General features: G+C 30.2%; 1 protein-coding gene across 7 annotated transcripts in view; it reads right to left on the bottom strand.

Moving 5' to 3' along the window:
* Window positions 1-11,920, bottom strand: part of LOC111310374 (vacuolar protein sorting-associated protein, putative (DUF1162)) — a 41,860-nt gene extending 29,940 nt beyond the window's left edge. For 5 of the 7 annotated variants that reach the window (XR_016330369.1, XR_016330370.1, XM_022909776.2 and 2 more), the window contains exons 1-10: window positions 11,683-11,920; window positions 10,752-11,112; window positions 10,570-10,663; window positions 10,409-10,452; window positions 10,139-10,207; window positions 9,326-9,387; window positions 8,785-8,977; window positions 5,498-5,563; window positions 5,314-5,393; window positions 386-535 (exon numbers count right to left, since the gene is read on the bottom strand). Coding sequence is in view for 5 of the 7 variants with exons in the window: in XM_022909776.2 (XP_022765511.2) it covers window positions 386-535; window positions 5,314-5,393; window positions 5,498-5,563; window positions 8,785-8,977; window positions 9,326-9,387; window positions 10,139-10,207; window positions 10,409-10,452; window positions 10,570-10,663; window positions 10,752-11,039 (1,046 nt within the window). In the remaining 2 variants the exon portion in view is untranslated. Of the gene's footprint in view, window positions 1-385; window positions 536-5,313; window positions 5,394-5,497; window positions 5,564-8,784; window positions 8,978-9,325; window positions 9,388-10,138; window positions 10,208-10,408; window positions 10,453-10,569; window positions 10,664-10,751; window positions 11,113-11,682 lie in introns of those variants that run through there. The other 2 variants (XM_089748527.1, XM_089748529.1) reach the window with 2 other exon arrangements.
* Between the last annotated feature and the right edge of the window lie 6,222 nt (window positions 11,921-18,142).

Here is an 18,142-nt window from a genome sequence, read left to right as displayed (position 1 = left end):
TTGTGTAATTTTTCCTAATTTTGTTAGAATCATAACAAGCGAAAAGGAAAAATGAAAATTACTTTAGAACAAGCTCAATCAATTTAACATTTTGTTTTATACATAATGTAAATATTGAACATTTTAACAGGGAAAAAAAGGAAAACTTTCCAACTATTTATGTCTAAAGAATTGTATTTGATCTGAGAACAAGAAGTTACATAATTTTAAAGGAAAATGAACTGTGTCCACATGGTTGCACTCAATGTTAGAGCATGATAACTGCTATACTATATAAATCACACAAGGAAATGAGGGGCAAGATAAGAAATGTCTATTTAATTCCTACTTCCACATATAGGATGAAGTCAGCAACAAGGTTGCATTTTGGCTGAAACAAACTTACAATCGCTGTCCAAGGTATCTCCAAGAATTCTTCTTCAATTTCTTACGGACATCTGATAGAATAGATTCTTGGGCATAGTGCCACCACAATCTTTGCCAACCATCTTCTTTTCTCGACAAAGGACAAGACCAGGGACGGTAACGTCCATACCTATGTCATTCAATAACAACAATGAAACTTTCTATTATAATAATAGAAGTAATAAAAATAAAAGATCAAACTGATTAGTATTTGAGCTCTGGATGCTATGAATAAGAGAACAAGTCATGATTGAATCTTCCACAAGAGAGACATCTTAATGATTAGCCAGGTCTACGAACATAACACGTGCCACATAACCCCATCAAAACAAAAAGGAGAAAATGATTAAAAGGGTGAAAAGGGGTAATGCAAGGCAATTGAGAAGCTGATTGAGGCATTCAAATTTATTTAGGAGTTTATTCAATGACTTGGTTTTATTTTATGGATTTTATTCTATTTTATATTATTTAGAGTATATCTGGAACTTTGCATTTATTAGGGTGTAGGGTTTAGCTTGTAGTGGTTACTTCATTTTTATAGCTATGGTTCAAGAGTTAATGAAATTGTCATATTGAATTCATGAGTTTGCCTCTTCCTTGATTTTCCCAGTTTCTTCTATCCCTCCACCCTGACAATTTCATCCACTCGTCTTCTTAAATTGCTTTGATCTCTATTTTCTTGTTCTACATTGCTAAGTCATGCTTACTCGCATATTCATTTTCACTATTCAATTATGAAAAATGGGAAAACACATATTAAATGCAGAAGCAACCCATCAGAATAAAAGAAAAAGCTAATCAACATATTCACTAATCAAGAAATCAGAAAAGTATGAGTAGCATCCATTTCTAAATAGAGTATTCATTGAGGTAAACCATAAATTACTTCATTTAAGTCATAAAAAGTATGGCTGCTTTGGCTCTTTCAGAGTATAAAGCATTTAACCACGTCAAGCAAAAAAAGTACATTCATGAAGGCAAGCCAAACAGTTTGGAACTAAGGCTAGCTGTAATTTTGACACAAGGATTAAACTGGTCTAAATAATCAATTACTAGAAGTTAAGCCCAATTATTATGTGCATTGACCTCATTCCAGATGATCTTTTAGAACAATAACTAATGTTGAATTAACTGTTAAAATAGTGAGAGAAAGAAACCCTTCCATACGAGAATAAAATGCAAAAGAATCAATAACTTAGAGTTATTAACAGATACAAGCCCAAATGCAGCCATAAAATTCCAAAAAACTAAGATCCTCAACTTTAGATCAAAAGTAGCCCATATTGTAGGCCACCAAACTTAAATGTTTATTAAACCTAAATCTAATAAAAGGTTTATTAAAAAGCCTTAAGAATGCCTCAAAGATTCTAGAATCTTAGCTGGCACTTGGTATGTGGAAAGCTGGGCACTTTCTTGGGAATTAAACTGGAGGTAAGGAGATTGCTATGTTTGGTATGAAACATTCTAGGAAAATAACTTCAACGTGATCATCTCTGCCCATCAAATAATGGAATGCATAGCTGGAAAAGTTGATCAGAGCATGAAAAACCCGTCCAACCAGCCCTAACCCGAACACAACCCAACCCGATTTGACAAAAAATGTAAGCAACCCGAACCTAAAACGACCAAAACCCACATTAACCTGAATCCAAACTAAACCAAACCTGAACAACCCGAAAGACTAACCTGAAATTAAATTAATTTGCCTTCAAAACTCAACAGCTTGGACATGAAATGACCCAAACCCAAATAACCCGAGTATAAAAGCCAAAATGACACAAACCTGAAACAACCAAAATTCTATTAAACCCGAAATGATTCAATACCCGCCCAATTGCCAACTCTAATGGAATATGATTCCCTTGGAGAAAGTTGGTAAAGTTAATTTCCCATGTTGAGGGAAAGTGAAGGCTGTTTGCCAGTTTCTTAAGATAAAATTGCCATTCGGGCTCCCTCTGCCCTTCAACCTAGCCACCACCTATTTTCTTCATGTTTTTATTCTCACCTGCAACCATAGCCATACTCACCATCTGCACTTGCTTTTCTATCAAAAAGTGCACACCTATGTCAAAAACTTGTGTCAGGGCCAAATAAATCTTAATTCTCTTTCTAAAATCCTGAAATTCCGGCCTGCCTTGCATATGGACTATAGGTTTTAGAGCTTTTCATTGAATTTTATAGGGTTTTGTGTAGCTTCAAGGATTAGAGAATGGTGGACGCTTGCTTGGTCAGCATTGCCAGGCAGCATAGGCAGTGGTGGTACCTCTTCTTGTTTGGCCAGAATTGTCGTGACTAGAAACTGGTTTTTGCCCAGAAAAATTGACAAAGAAAGAGAGGTTTGCCCAACAAAAAGAGAGTGAAAATATGATTTTTTTAAGATTTTTTCTTTTTTTCTCTTTTATTCTTCTCAGTCCAATTAATTTATATTTTTTAAATTTAAAAAAGAGCTAAATTATGTGAAAATTAGGGAAACTAATATTTTTTAGTGCAGGACATTCTTAATGTCTATTTTGTTAAGAATAATTTTTACTTACTGTGAAGTTTTTTTTCTAAAAGAAATTATCATTAACAATTGATCTTGAAGTTTATATGTTTTACTAAGAGGATGCTTAAAAATTAGGATGTGTAGTTATTCTCATTTTAATTGGTATGGGTAGTTTTGAAATTTCTTAAAACTTTCCTAGGAAAGTACCAAATCAACCAAACATGTCAATGTGGCTTTCCCAGAATCTTAATCAAAACTTTTCCATGCCAATGATACATAGGAATGTTATCTTCCCAATAATTTAATACCTAGCGGACACAATAAGGGTGTTCATAATTCAATTTTAACCAAATTAACAGACCAAACTGATTTAATTCAGTTAATCGGTCGGTCACCGAATTAATTTTGGTCGGTTATCAAAAATAACTTTAGAGAAATTTTAGGTTTCAGTTAATTCGGTTCGAAAATCGAATTAACCAAAATTTTAACCGAATAATAAAACCTACATAAAAAACTAAAAATATACGAAATTACCCATTCCATTTCAAGTTATTATATTAAAGGTTTTAACTTAATATTGTGGAATTTGAATATTTTTGTTGGATGGTTTTATTTAATTTGTTTTAAATATAAAAGATTAAGAATTTAAAATATAATTTAACTTAATGTATTTTATTATTCAATTAACCGAAAAAATTAATCAAACTGACTAAATTAATTTCGATCAGTTAATTTTCAAAATTAAAAAATTCGGTTCGATTAACAAAAATAAAATAACATAATTCAGTTAATTCAGTTTGAAATTAACCAAAGACTGAATGAACACCTCTAGCCAGCAATTATATTCCCTTGGAACCAAGATAAAGGAATGCACTAAACAGCCCCTTAATTCTACACAAAGAAAGTAGATCATGAAACATTTGGTTAGTTTTCATGTCTATGTTTTTAGAGTTTATATTTGATGCATTGTCAATACATAAATTATCAGTGAATCAGATGATGCCACCTTATTAATGAGTAAATATTAGCCCTTAAAATAAATATACAAAAATTTAATATTTTTTATAAAACTCATTCATTAATGAGGTGACCTCATCTGATTCACCTTATTAATAATGTAGCATCATCCGATTCACTAACAGTATATAAAATCTATACACTAGCAGTGCATCAAATATAAACCCATGTTTTAATACTGATATGAACATCAAATGGTCAAAACTCAAAAATATAACATATTTCTCAAATGGATATTACCAAAACAAGTATTGACTCCTTTCTCTTGATAATTATTATCTCACCAAAAAGCTATTCACACAAACAGATACAACAAGCATATGTAAGCAAGTTGAAAATTGTCGAGAAGTGTCTAATGAAACATAAAAGAAGTCCAGTAACATGTATGTAAAAGAAAACTAGGAGTAATGACAAGTATTAGTCCAGAGAGAGGACAAACAGAGAGAGTGATGAAAACAGAACATGTAAACTGAACAGAAATTGATTCAATGCAATGTTGGACATATTTGAGACGCCTGCCTACCTAGGATTTGTGGATAGTTAGTGCTGGAAATTTGGGAACTTTAGCATTTATGGTAATGGAAGGAGTTAGAAATGAATTAGTATTGAATCAATTTAGATTTTATCTCAAATGAGGGCTGAAACTTTAGAAAAGGCAGCTAAATATTTTGGACAGCAGGAATATTAGGGTTAATGGATGAACAGTAAAGTTCAGCTGGTGGAACTAATGAAAATAAGGCAAGAATTCGTTCTGCAAGACAAGAAAGGAATTTGATTTACGTTGCAAAGTACAGTTTGAATGAAGAGGTTTCTTTTTTTGAATGGTCCCTATAGAACACTACAGCAAGAAAGGAGGAGGAGACCAAGAAGGGAAGAGAGAGAGAGAAGATGCAATATTTATAGGCATCCATGTCTGCATAAACCAATATACTCATAATTTTATTGATCAAAGTATACCAATATCTACATCAATTCCTAGACTACTACCAATCCTTCTAGCAATAGGCTAATAGAAAACTAACTAGTCAGCAAGTAAGAACCAACTTGAACTCCAAGCGAATATAACTAACTCCTACAATAATCTAAAACTCAGCAACTGGGGAATAAAAATTACAATTCTGCTCCTGTAAAATTCAAAAATTACTAAGTAAAATGCTAAATGGTGGAATTATAAATATGAAAGCAATAAAAAAAATTTTCCATGGTTGCACCAAGTCATAGTTAAAACTATGTGAAATCACTAAAATTATAAATATTAAAACAATTAAAATTCTTCTTCAAAAGAAGCAACCCTAAGTAATAGTCAAAACTATGTGAAATCACTGCAATTAAGGGAAACTGGGAAAAGAGAACTTTCAATAAATTAACTTTGTACAGAAATAATGGTGATGAAAAATCAAACTTACTTCTCTCTTAACTGGCTTGTGCTTAAATAATCTGAAAGGATCAAGATTTGCTGCAACTGAATCTCATTCAAAGACACAACCTTAAAGAATTTAAGAGCACAAATTACAAATCAAATATCATTCAAACTAAAGAACCAATGAAATTATAAAGTACTAATTATCACTGTAGAAAAGGAAAACCAACCAAACAGGTTATTTTAGCACTGATAGAATATTGTGGCAAATCATCAAGTTTTCCTGATCTGTTTACCTGCATAACAAAAAAGTATGACTGAAAAATTTTAAAATCAACAATATTATTCAATGAAAACTTGAAAGTAATATGTATATCTAGACACATAAATACACGCACATACATAAAATAATGGACAAATTTCCTCAAGTTCAAGAACAATACTTTTCCTCAAATTTCCTTGCAAAGGGCAAAGAAACAAGGATATTTATTATCAGATAATGTATCCTTAACGAACAAATAAGTGTTACTAAGAAGGCATAAAAAATCACCAGCTTAAGAATAGCAATATGTGGGGAAAGCAGACAAACAACTTGAGTACATAAATCCTTGACTTTCCTATCACCCTACACAAGTGTAGCCAGTGCCATACAACTCCTCTGAAGAAATATCTAAGTGAGATCCCTCACCCCTGAACCATCAAAAGTTATCTATGCAAGGTCCCCACATCTATACCTAAAAACAATAAATGTTTGGCAAACAGGCATCCACTTTCTTTTTCCTTTAGGTAAAATTTAGCACATATACCTATAAACACTAAATGATTATTTATATGTAAATTTGAGAAAGAAACAGGAAATGTCCACGATCCCTCTTTATCTGTTCTTTATCTACATTTCATAACGTTCCTAAAATGAAACTTTAAGATTCAAAGATGCGCATCAAATAACACACAGTCATGTTTCATAACATCAAAACCAGAAAACATGGTAAAACCCAGAATAATTTACATTAATTTGTCAATCTTCTGTCCACTAACATCTGACAATCATATTTCTCTTTCTATAAAATGATAGTTTGTACAATGAAACTTTTTTTAACTTTAAGAATATCCTTGTTGATTTTTTGTGTAAGATATCCCCCTCTTTGATTGTTTTTACATGCAGTTTCAATAAATTTGCATAAAATTTCTGGAGGTTACAGATGTTGGTTTCTTACAATATCCTCTCAAAACTCATGCAGTAATTTCATTGCCTGTTTTGGATTTGAATGCAGCAGCATAGAATCAAAGAATAAGGTTAGGAAAAAAGTTGACACAGTTAAGCCAAGCCTAAACTTGATATACTTGCACTTATTTTGCATGAAATTTTTGGTGGTTACAGTTATTTGTTTCAATAGTAAACTCTCAAAACCAGTGAATCAGGTTCATTGATTGTTTTGGATTTTAAATGCAGCAGCAGCATAGAGTCAAAAGATAAAGGTTAGGTGATGCAGAACACAAACTAATTGTGGGATTAGCTGACTTAAGATTTTATTTTTTTACTCTTGTTGCATTTATGAGGCTAATTGTAATATCTTAGAGATCTAGGGTTATATTTTGTATTTTACATTTATATGACGATTTAGTATCTTAGTGTAGTTTTCTTTATCCTATTGGGTTTCTTAAGTCAAGTTTATAAGTCCTTTACTAAGAGTCTTAAGTATTTTCTTTAAAGTCCTATTTAGAATAGAAGTTCTAGTTCTTTTAGGATTAGAGTTGGTAGTAACAATGTACTCTTTCTTTTAAAAGAAAGATTAATATTAAGAGAATTTTAGCATTATTGCTATTCAGATTGTGTGACGCAATCAACCCAAGGCGTGATGCAATCAACACTAGGCATGATGCATAGGTACTCTTTCTTCTTGGCTGTGTGATGCAATCAAGGAACCCTAGATGCAAAGCTTAGGTTAACTTTTTTTTTTTCTGTTTTTCTTTTCTTTATTCAATTCTCCCTATTTTCTTAAGAATTTCAAATTATCATCATTGTAAAACCTAGCCCCTAAGCTGTCCTGCATTAGTTGGTATCAAAGCTTAAAGATCCTAAAGTTGTTGTGATTCTGGGTAACAATTGTGACAAATACCAAACTTAATGCAAAGTTCAAGGCTTTCCAACAAAAAAAGATAGATGCAAAGATTATCGTCCAAGGTGGAAGATATGTTCTAAAAATTATCCACCCGAGGCAAACAACTTGCTGAGGCACCAAGTTCTGAAACCCTTCCTCAAAGCCAAAACAATGGAGTTGTCCTAAGACAACAAGTGGTTGAAGGGAAGGATAAAAGCACAAGATATCGCTAGAGATATACCTAAGAAAATCAAGATAGAAGTTCCAGATTTTGAAGGAAAAGTTGACTCTACAATATCTTCTGACTGGCTCAACTCTATCGAGGGGTACTTCTATTGGTATGACATGTCGGATGCTTGAAGAATTATATTGGCAAAGATGAAGCAAACTAAAGATGACTGTGAAGATAAAAGCAGGTTGCAAACTGAAGATGACCAAAAAGATAAAAATCAGCGATTATAAGTGTATCGTAGAGGAAATTCAAGAGGGTCAAGGAACTGAAGAAATGCTTTCAGCAATTGTTTACAACCTTGAGGAAGAAAAGGAGGATGCCATTGTAGAATCAAGTGTTGAGGAGAAGGTGAAACATAATCATCCACTTGTAGAACTGAAGTTAAAACCAGATTTTGAAACTGAAAAAGTTCACATTATACAAGTTGGACTTGAAATTTTGAAAACTGACAATCTTATGATCCAAGCAAAGAAGCAGTTTATTGAGGAGTTGCCTATTGAAGATCCCATTTATTTTATTCTTCCAAATCTGGAATTTAAGTCATGGCTATTTTTGAAAAGTTTTCCATTGACTTCATTACTTCTAGTGCGTTCAAGACTAAGATAAAAGTAATTTGTTGAAAATGTTTGTGCTACAAAATAAATTCTTTCTTGGCAGTGCCATTCATGGGTTTTACAGCAGATTTCTTCCACAACACTTTAAAACTCAAGGTCAAGTTTTCTCCAACAAGAGTAGAATGATGCAGAAAATAAATAAGCTATTTGACGGGGCTTAATTAAGATTTTATTTTGTTACTCTTGTTGAGTTTATGTGGCTAACTATAATACCTTACAGATCAAGGGTTATATTTGGTATTTACATTTATATTAGGGTTTAGTATCCTAGTTTAGTTTTTTTTGTCCTATTAGGTTTTGTAGGTCAAGTTTATTAGTCTTCTATTAAGAGTCTTAAGTATTATGCAGAACATAAATAAGCTATTTGAGGGAGCTTACTTAAGATTTTATTTTGTTACTCTTGTTGAGTTTATGTGCCTAGTTATAATATGTTATAGATCAAGGGTTATATTTGGTATTTTACATTTATATTAGGGTTTAGTATCTTAGTCAAGTTTTCCTTATCTTAAATTCGAAAGAAAATAAATCTTGAGCAAAACAACTAAAAAGCTATGATAAAATTTGCATACCAACAGAGACAGTGATACATTGAATGGCTCTAACATATGTTCAGACTTATCACCAACAAAGTGTGAATTGAACCAGGGTTCAGAATCCTCGACATTGTTCAGGCTCAAAATATTGGCAGCTTCCTTGGATTTGCTACAATAAATTTCTAAACCTTCAACCTCCACGATTTTGCTCACCTGACCTGTTCTGAGCCTGCATTAGGAGGAAAAAAGTCAAAATGCATTTGAAAGTAATGCTAATTACATATGAAGAAGATAAGAACAATAAATATTTGTACTTATTTATTGCAAAAGTGATGAAAAGTAAAAGAAGAAAACAAAATGCAAATTTAATTTGCCATTAGTTACTGGTGCCTTACAAATTAATGCAGAATAAGGTACATTTCATACACAAGCCAAGCCACAACTATCATTGCCATTTAAGTTGACAAAGTTTAAATAACTGACTTCTAGAAGTCATTAAGACAGCCCAAGTGGGAGAGATAAAGAGTGAAAATTAAAATGAACACTCGAGAACATCAGAGTAGACCTAAGAAATTACCCAAGTGGATTTTGCTTTAACATTGTCAAGCTAGAAAATCTTAAACCAAACATGACCTGTTCCTGCAAAAAAATTTAAGCAAATAAATTTTTACAACTTTAGATCAAATAAGTTGCAAAATAAACTAATGAAAAGAGAAATGTTGAAATAAAAACCTAAAAACAATTTAATGCCAATTCTTTAAGAATTTACATATAATTCTAAGATTCAAAACAGGGATTCCTCAAAGCATCCATTTGTTACTAAGCCTCTACTTAACCTATGCATATACACATAAACATCCCATGCTTAGTTTATTGAAGATTTCCACCTACATAGCTTCATCTTTAACTGCCATTTATAGCAATAAGATGCAAAATAATGACAATCGTTCTTTTTGCATCACTATATAAATGATCAGGTAAGTAGTTCACAAGGAAAAACTATAATGATCGCCCAGCTTATTAGGCGAAAGTGAACTTGTTTCCCAAGAATAGATAATGATTAGCATGCAATTAAACATTCCATCTTCGTGAATTTCTATTTCCTATAAGAAGTGGTGAAGTTCTAGTGTTAGCATCACCAAAAAAGGACAATAAAGTATAAAAGGGGGAAAAAAAAGAAAACAACATATAAAAACAATACCAAAATATATAAAAATAATCTTAAATAGTATATGCACTCAAAATGCATGCAAACAAGTTAAACAAATGTGAGCAACATAAACGGTAGCAGTTAAGCAAAGCAGCAGATTAGCTATAATAAATGAAAATATAGAAAATAACAAGGGTAAGTATGGAAGAAGAAGTATAAGGCAGGAGGAGGTAAGCTTACTGAATTGGATTGCATATCACTGTACAAGACATGGAAATTTCTAACGGACACTTGGATATTCTCAAGAACCTAGAAGGAAACAAATGATTTGTCAGGCAAGTAGAAGTCATTCAAAAGTCAGAGCAGTGCATTTGCAACATAACAGAAACAAAATCAGAGACAAGAGAGGTAACAACTAATCCACAAAAACCATCCAATTTGAAAACTACATTTATAAGCAAAAATATTGAATAAAGAGGGAAGAAAGAAGGTATTCAATAAGCAGATTACTTTTGCAGTAACGAAGGGAATGAATGACCACCCTCCTTTATTATCTGCATAAGTTTACAAAAACAGATTAATTCATAACCATTAAAATTAAAACGTCACAACATATTAATATTTGCCCGAGTGAAAATTCCAAAATATATAGAGACAGACAACCAACTAACCACAAACACGTCTTGATAGTTTAGCAAGCTCAGCTGCAGCAAGCTTAGCCTTCTTGCCGGCAAGCTCTCTTGTTTCAACGGCATCCATTCTCCACTGCCACAACATTCATGAATTCATTACATTAAAGTTTTATTTTTCCTTTTTAATTCAAAGGACTGGAGGAAGATGAATAAACAAATACCTCACGGTCATCCCGGGGGGATACAGAAAAGCAAACATTCTCCAAAGCAATAAGAATGGGTTCACCTCCAATCAAATTCCAAGGAACCTTAATGCTGAGTCTCCCAACTCGACCTTGCTTAAGTGCAAAAGGCAACTGCAGATAATCAAATGCTTCCAGAATGAGGTCTATGTCCTTCAATTCAACCTCAATGTTCCAAAGAGTAACCTTCACTTGGTCCCTTGAGAAATCCTTCACGTATCGCCCAAGATATCCCAGTAACACCTGATGAAGCACTCCTTCCAGCATTTTCCTTCCCTTTTCCTTTCAAATTAAAATTTAAGTTTTTCGACCATTGCTCCAATCCTATTACGAACCAACTCTGCCAAAGCCCAACTACTATCCATCATTTGCAAGAAAAATACTAGGACAATCACACTTGGAAATTTCGGTCCGTTTTGCTTTACCTACAAACAATTACATGACCCAACACACAATACCATCAAACCAAAAATTTAGAACAAGGCAAATTCAGAAAAAGTTGCCTTGCTCCCACACAAGGAGGCCACGCTCACCTAAAATAACATAAACCGACCGAACCACACTAAATAACCGAACCGACTTAAATCGGTCGGTTCTGTAGTTTTATCTATTTTTCATCTTTCTTTCGATCAATTTTCAGCAATAATTTTCAATAATTTCCAGCGAATAAAACTCAAATTCATTCAATAATTTTCAGCAATATTTTTCAACAACTCCAACTCAATCAATAAACTTAACATTTTTCAAGAAAAAGACAAATACAATATAAATAAACATATCCACTTTGAAATCTAAGATAAATTCAAGATAAATAATCATCTCTTAGTGGTGGTTGGTGGAAGAGTAAAAAAGAAGTTCACGGAATCATGAGACGGAGGTGAAAAAGAAGGATAGATGAGAGGCAACTGACAAGAGAATAAAAGGGCAGTGTCGCCACCGGTGGTTGGTGAGGCAGTCGGAGAGGTGGAAAGGTGGTGAGTGCAATGCAACGGCTACGCTGCCGGATGTTGATGGTGAGCTCAGGGTGGTGGCTGTCGTGAAAAGAAGAGAAGAAATAACTGGGCAGTAAACAGAGATGTAAGAAAAAACGAATTTTGGGTACGGCCTTTTTCGCGTATTAGGGTCAGGGTTTTTGAGTGGAAATTTTCGTATTTGCCATTACCGTAAAGATATTTATTATATTGTATATTTAGATAACAATTTAAAAATATATTTATTCATTGGATTGGTTTATTCCACGGTTACACATATTTCTGACAATGAAATTTGATTAAATTAAGAGTATAAACAAAAAAAAAAATCTAACTGATTAATATCAAAATTTAATTAGTGGAATCAAATTCACTAAATTAATTCGGTTCAATTAATTTAATTAGTTATAATCGATTAGTGCTCACTTCTAACATAATTTTTTAAGTTAGCTCTCACCAAAATATCTTATTGATAAATTTCTTTAAAAAAATTTTAAATTATTTTATATTATTACATATCAATATATGAAATTAATAATTACAAAATACCAATGAAGTAGTGTGGAACATAGTTTATGTTGTTTATCAAAATTACTAAGAGGGTAAGAGGAATTAACTAAGATATTTTATTGAAATTTATAATCACAAATAATTTATTTTAAAATTAAATAGATAAAGTTTTAATTGGTAAAAAAATTTTAAAAAAATTATTAATCCAGAAATTAAGTTATAAAGCAGAAAATTGATTATGAAATTAAATTATTGTTAATAATCGATACCATTATGCCAACACAAACTATTTTTTTCGTTTGAATACAATATTTTAAAATTTTTTACTAAAATAGAAAAAAATTCTTCTAAAAAATAATTTATTTTTTAAATTTTTATTTAGCAAAAATAAAAATTATTTTTAACAAATGGGATTATATTATTAAGTATTCAACTTAAAACCATATTGCAGTAAATGAAGAGGTCAAGACATTGCACTAACAGATCCCATCATATGTAGAAGGAGATGAAAGAAGCTTACGGCATGACAAATTTGAAAAAGGCTAAGACACCACACTGACAAGCTCTCATCACATGTAGGAAGAAATAAAAGAAGCATACCACGTAAAAAATTTGAAAAAGGCCAAAACATCACACTGACTAGCCCTCATCATGAGATGAAAGAGTTAGATATAAAAAGAAATCATAGTTTTGATTTTATTTTAAGCATCCACTTAAAATCAATTGACAATAAGTTAAAAGATCCAACTTAAATATAAAACTATAAAAAATTAAATATTCATTAGACGTGCGATAATATTACACTATATAAATATTATAATAAATATTTTTTAAAATTATAAAGGTTAACGTAACATTATGATTTTAATATTAACTATATTTCTTTTAGTTGAATTGTTAACTTTGAATTGATACTTATTTTAAAATAACAAAACATTATATTAAATAAAGTTGATTAAGATTTTAAAAAATATTTATTTAATATATTATCTTAAGTTTTATTATTTTTAGTACTAAATAAATATTATGCTATTTACTTTAGTATTTGAAATAAAAAATATTTTGAAAAAAGGTTTAAAATTTTTAAAAAGATTTATTTAATACATTATTTTTATGATGTATTATTTTTTACTAAATAAATACTATATTTTTCAAAATGTTCATTAGAAAAATATTTCTTAAAGCTTAAACAAACATTTTTTTATGTTTTTACATTTCTCAAACTTAAAATACTATTTAAAAGTTATTTATTTAAACTTAAATGAAAATTAAATTGTCGTTTTAAAGTAAATTTATTTATTTCGAACTTTATATATTTGGATATTATTGTTTTGAAAAATAAATTAACTAAAAAAAGTTATTTTGCGGGGATAATGTTTTTGTAACAGTGCCTTTGATTTATTTTCTGTATTGATTTATAAAGTATTAATATAAATTATATATAGCTAGAAAGTTATTTGAATTTACTTTCTAATGATCTAAATAGAATTGAAATTTGAGTTTTCTATGTGAAGATATTGCATTTTTATCAAAAAATAAACCTATACAAGATGTCTAAAAATTGTATAAGTGGTAATTTTGGAAATTCAATATAATTTTCATGCATTGATTCAAATGCTAAGTTTTCACTACAACACAAATTGTTCTTAAAAGGAAACAATTTGAGACAATAAGCTTATTTGTCTTTAAATCAAAATTTTCAAAAACAAATGTCATATGGGTTGCTATATAATGACATTTGCCCCTAATTGATATATTATTTTTAATTAAAAAAATAATTAATATAATAATTGATAGCGGCTTTTTTACATTTCGTTTTACTTATAAAAATATTGTTGTTAATGATTAAAAAGTATTAACTACAAAATGAATAGAAAAAAAGTATAGTTTGCATAATTACCTTAATGTTTTAATTTTTCCATACTAATCTATAAATTTTTAAAGATAGAATTTTAAGCCTTTAATTTAGGACATTTTAAAGGCAAAACAAAATAATAAATCAATATACAATAGGATTCCTATTGCATGTCACCCCTTTCAGTATTTCATTTAAAGATAATTGCCTAATCTTTTGATTTAGGAAGGAATAACAAGCGAGTTACAATATATTCTCTTGAAACCACACTAAACTTTCATAAGAACAAAAAAAAAAAACACATATAAACACACACACAATTTCATCAGGAGTTTACATTTACTCGTCTTTCAAGTACTATTCAATTAAAAACTATTGAAGAATTGGAATAATCAAAACAAGGAATGAAGATTTTTTTGAAAGTATTACAATAAAAAAGAAAAAATTTGAAGATAATTTTCATACCAAAAAGGTAATTTTATTTAATAAAATCATGAAGTTTTTATACAATTTGTTTAAATAAAAGGTGAATTCTACCTTTTCTATAATTTTTTGCTAAAGATTGTAAATATATCTTGAGTTCTCAAGTTAGGGTTTCTGTTTAAAGGGTCTACCCATGAATAAGAGCCCATCCGTATAGAAACTGCATGGCAGTTTCTTTATTGTTTCTAGTTGATAGAAATTGCTCACAAGGCAGTAGTATTTTTTGTATTCAAATAATAAGTAAAAACTGTTATGTTTTTCTTCTCAAAATATGGCAACCGACCATATGAAGAGATGAAAAAACAACATTCTTAAGACATAAATATGCCATGGTCTCCTTCTCTTCAATAAAACATGGTATTCGGCCATGATAAGAAACATAAATGATGACTTTTAACACTGATCATTTTGTTTTTTGTCTTCTAAAAAAAATCAAGTCATTTTCTTTCCTAACTTCAGTTAATTACCAACCATTATCTTACTTTTAACATTGTTCAAGTCATTTTATTTTGAATTTTAGCTGGGTCTAAATAATTTTATCTTTGAACCTAGACATAATAGATGTTCATGTCTTCGCATAATTTCTATTGCATAGCAAATAAGTAAAAGAGGCAATTGTATACACTCTAGTTTGTCCAAAGCTTAAATCAATTAAGTTTGGATTCGGTGGAAGCCCAATTGATGAATTTTATTTTACTTATCTTTTATTGATGTTGTATTTATCTGTATATATATATATATTTTATTTATCCTCTTTTATTCATTTTTATTTTTATCATCTTGTTTGTTTTTTATTTTTATCTTGAGTTATATTTCATTTTACATATTATCCATTATTTCTATTATTTCAAAAAAAAGGAAAAAATAAATAAAAAAATATTGAGATTAGGCTTGCTGATAAATTAGAAAATAATAATCTCAATTGAGTTAGTGTTGATTTCAAATTCCTAATTTGTCTTTTAAAAGGACTTGCAATTAACATAATTAGGGAATAAAAACATACACAAATCAAAGTCAAAAGCACATAGAGAAATCACTAGAAAACACCCTCATCCCACTGCCATCTATACCAAAACATCACCTCATTATCCTATTACCATTTCACCATTTATGCTAGAGCCTCATTTCAACCCAACATTCCACCGTAGCTCAACCATACGCAATCGTTCTATCCTAGCCACTTCCATAGTCGAAAAAATTAAACTCATTGGCCCAAGCTCCACATTGGCAATGCCAAACTCATCTAGCCTAACTCAAGGTCCCCAAAGCTAATAATACACCACAATATGTAATAAAAAAAAAGGAAAAAAGTCTAACTCTTAAACCCAAATGTCATAGATTTTCCTTGCTAGAATTACCACAACCATTACCATTGCTAAACATAATAATCGCTGCTCCACTACTCCTACAATAAAAGCATAGCCATAATACAATCTCAGGTTAAGACCACCAGACCTAACAACAACCGTGTAACACAATACAATTACTAATCAATAACCAAAATTCCTTAGCAACCAATAGTTATGAAAACCAAAACAAAAAAACATTTAAGAAACCATTCACTTCTGTAATCGAGACCAATCAAGCTGCCTAAACCGAGCCTTTTCACCATCAATTTCCCACCAAAGTCCATTATCAATAAGCCATAAAAAAGGCAAAAAAACATAAACAAGAAAAATATCATAAAAAAAGATATTTTTTTTGGGTTTTGGTTTAACACATTTCCAATGGGTTTTAAGTCGCTAAATCTGGTGAAAAGGCAACTAGTAACAAAGGGAGAAATATACCTCGAAGCAATTATGATCGGCACAGCAAGAAGAAGATTTTGGAAATGAAAACCATGATCTTGGCACCCAGATCCGTATAAATCTATCGAATTTTAAAGAAAACCAACCAAAGTACATGAAAAAAGAGATCAAAATAAGTTGTTGGGTGAAATTTTGGCCTTGATGGTGATCGATCGATGGTGACAAAAATGATGGCACTCCATCAGAATCTAAAAACCTTTGAAGTTGCCAGTCGATGTTCATATAATTATAGAGAAAGAAAGGAGAATAAAAGTTGTAAAGAGAGAAACAAAATGAAAATTGACTAAAAAACAAAGAAAAGAAGCTTTTATACACTAAGCAAAAAGTTTACATATTAAAAAATTAAAAAATTAGACTCTTTAAGATCCGTGCAGTACTCAATGGGTGAAACTCGGTCGCAACTCGTTCTAACCTTCAATTTTGAGCCATTACCTATTGAGCCACTCAACCAAGCCATGAGCCGCGATTAAGTCAATCCTTTCTAGAGCTAAACCGATTTTTAAGCCATTGAACCGAAATTATTTTTCTAGTTTTTTTAATTTATTTTAGTTTTATTTATTCTTTTAAGATATTAAAAAGTTTTACCAATATATTGAAAGGTTTTTAAATAAAAAATAATTTTAAAAAAATAAAATTTAAAGAAAATAAAAAATTTTACCAACATATTGAAGAGCCTTTTGAATTTTTCATAAAAAAAATAAGTTTTAAAATAAACAAAAAAAAAGTTTTAAAAAGCTTTTTCAACATATTGGAAGGCTTGTGAATTTTTAAAAATAAGGTTTTACCAACTGATTGTAGAATCTTATGATTTTTAGTTAAAATCTAAAAGAAAAAAAGAAAGTAGTATCCTACAAAATCCTATCAATATATTGAAATATAATTCTAGTAAAAAATCTTACCAAAATATTAAAATATATTCCTAGAAACAAAGTGTTTTTATAAAATTAGATTTTAAATCTCTAATGATAGAATTACTAAAAGTGTTACAAATAGTAATCTCGATATATGTTCTTAAGTGAGAAATCCTTCCTAAATTTTATTAACATATTAGAGAGTTTGGGTAATAATTTTCGATAATAAGATTCTGAATCTTATTTGATTATCACAAATAAAAGTTTTTATAAAAATTAAATAAATCCGATAATAGAGTCTCCTCAAAGTGTGACAAATAATCTCTTTGAATACTTTTAAGGTGAGGGAATATCATAAAATTATTCCAATATATTGGAGTAATTTTAAGACTATTTTTAATAACTAATTATTTGGTAAGATTTTTACTGCTTTGGACGACACGAGATCAAATAGGTACCATTCTTTGGATTGACGTTGTACGGTGTTATAACTTTCGTTACATATAACTATACTCCTAGACCTAGATTTGGTTCTATAGACTAGAATATATCATTTAAAGATACTCAAGTCAAGCTTGAAATATCTTTTTAAAATAGGACAAATTCAGTTAGATGCCTTATCTCATCTAAATAAAAAATATTGATGTGACTCTTTAAGTTGTGTTAAGCGATAAGTCCACGAATCTATACGTTATGACACCATACTCTCATAAAACTTAGGTAAGCTTTTAGGTTTGGATGGATAGTCTGACTCTTAAATAAGTTTATCTGACAATACTAGTTTGATTGAAGGTAAATGTTATTTGAAGTTCATCCAAACCAACAGTAGATCACATTTTATGGGAAGAAATTGTGTAAACATTAAAATATGGAAAACTTGCAATAACCTCCT

The sequence above is a fragment of the Durio zibethinus genome, chromosome 19 (genome assembly GCF_047325235.1).
Source record: "Durio zibethinus cultivar Kanyao isolate XHJ-2024 chromosome 19, ASM4732523v1, whole genome shotgun sequence".
NCBI classification, from domain to species: domain Eukaryota; kingdom Viridiplantae; phylum Streptophyta; class Magnoliopsida; order Malvales; family Malvaceae; genus Durio; species Durio zibethinus.
Note: the sequence above shows the minus strand (reverse complement) of the source record. Positions and strands in the feature narration are given on the sequence as shown.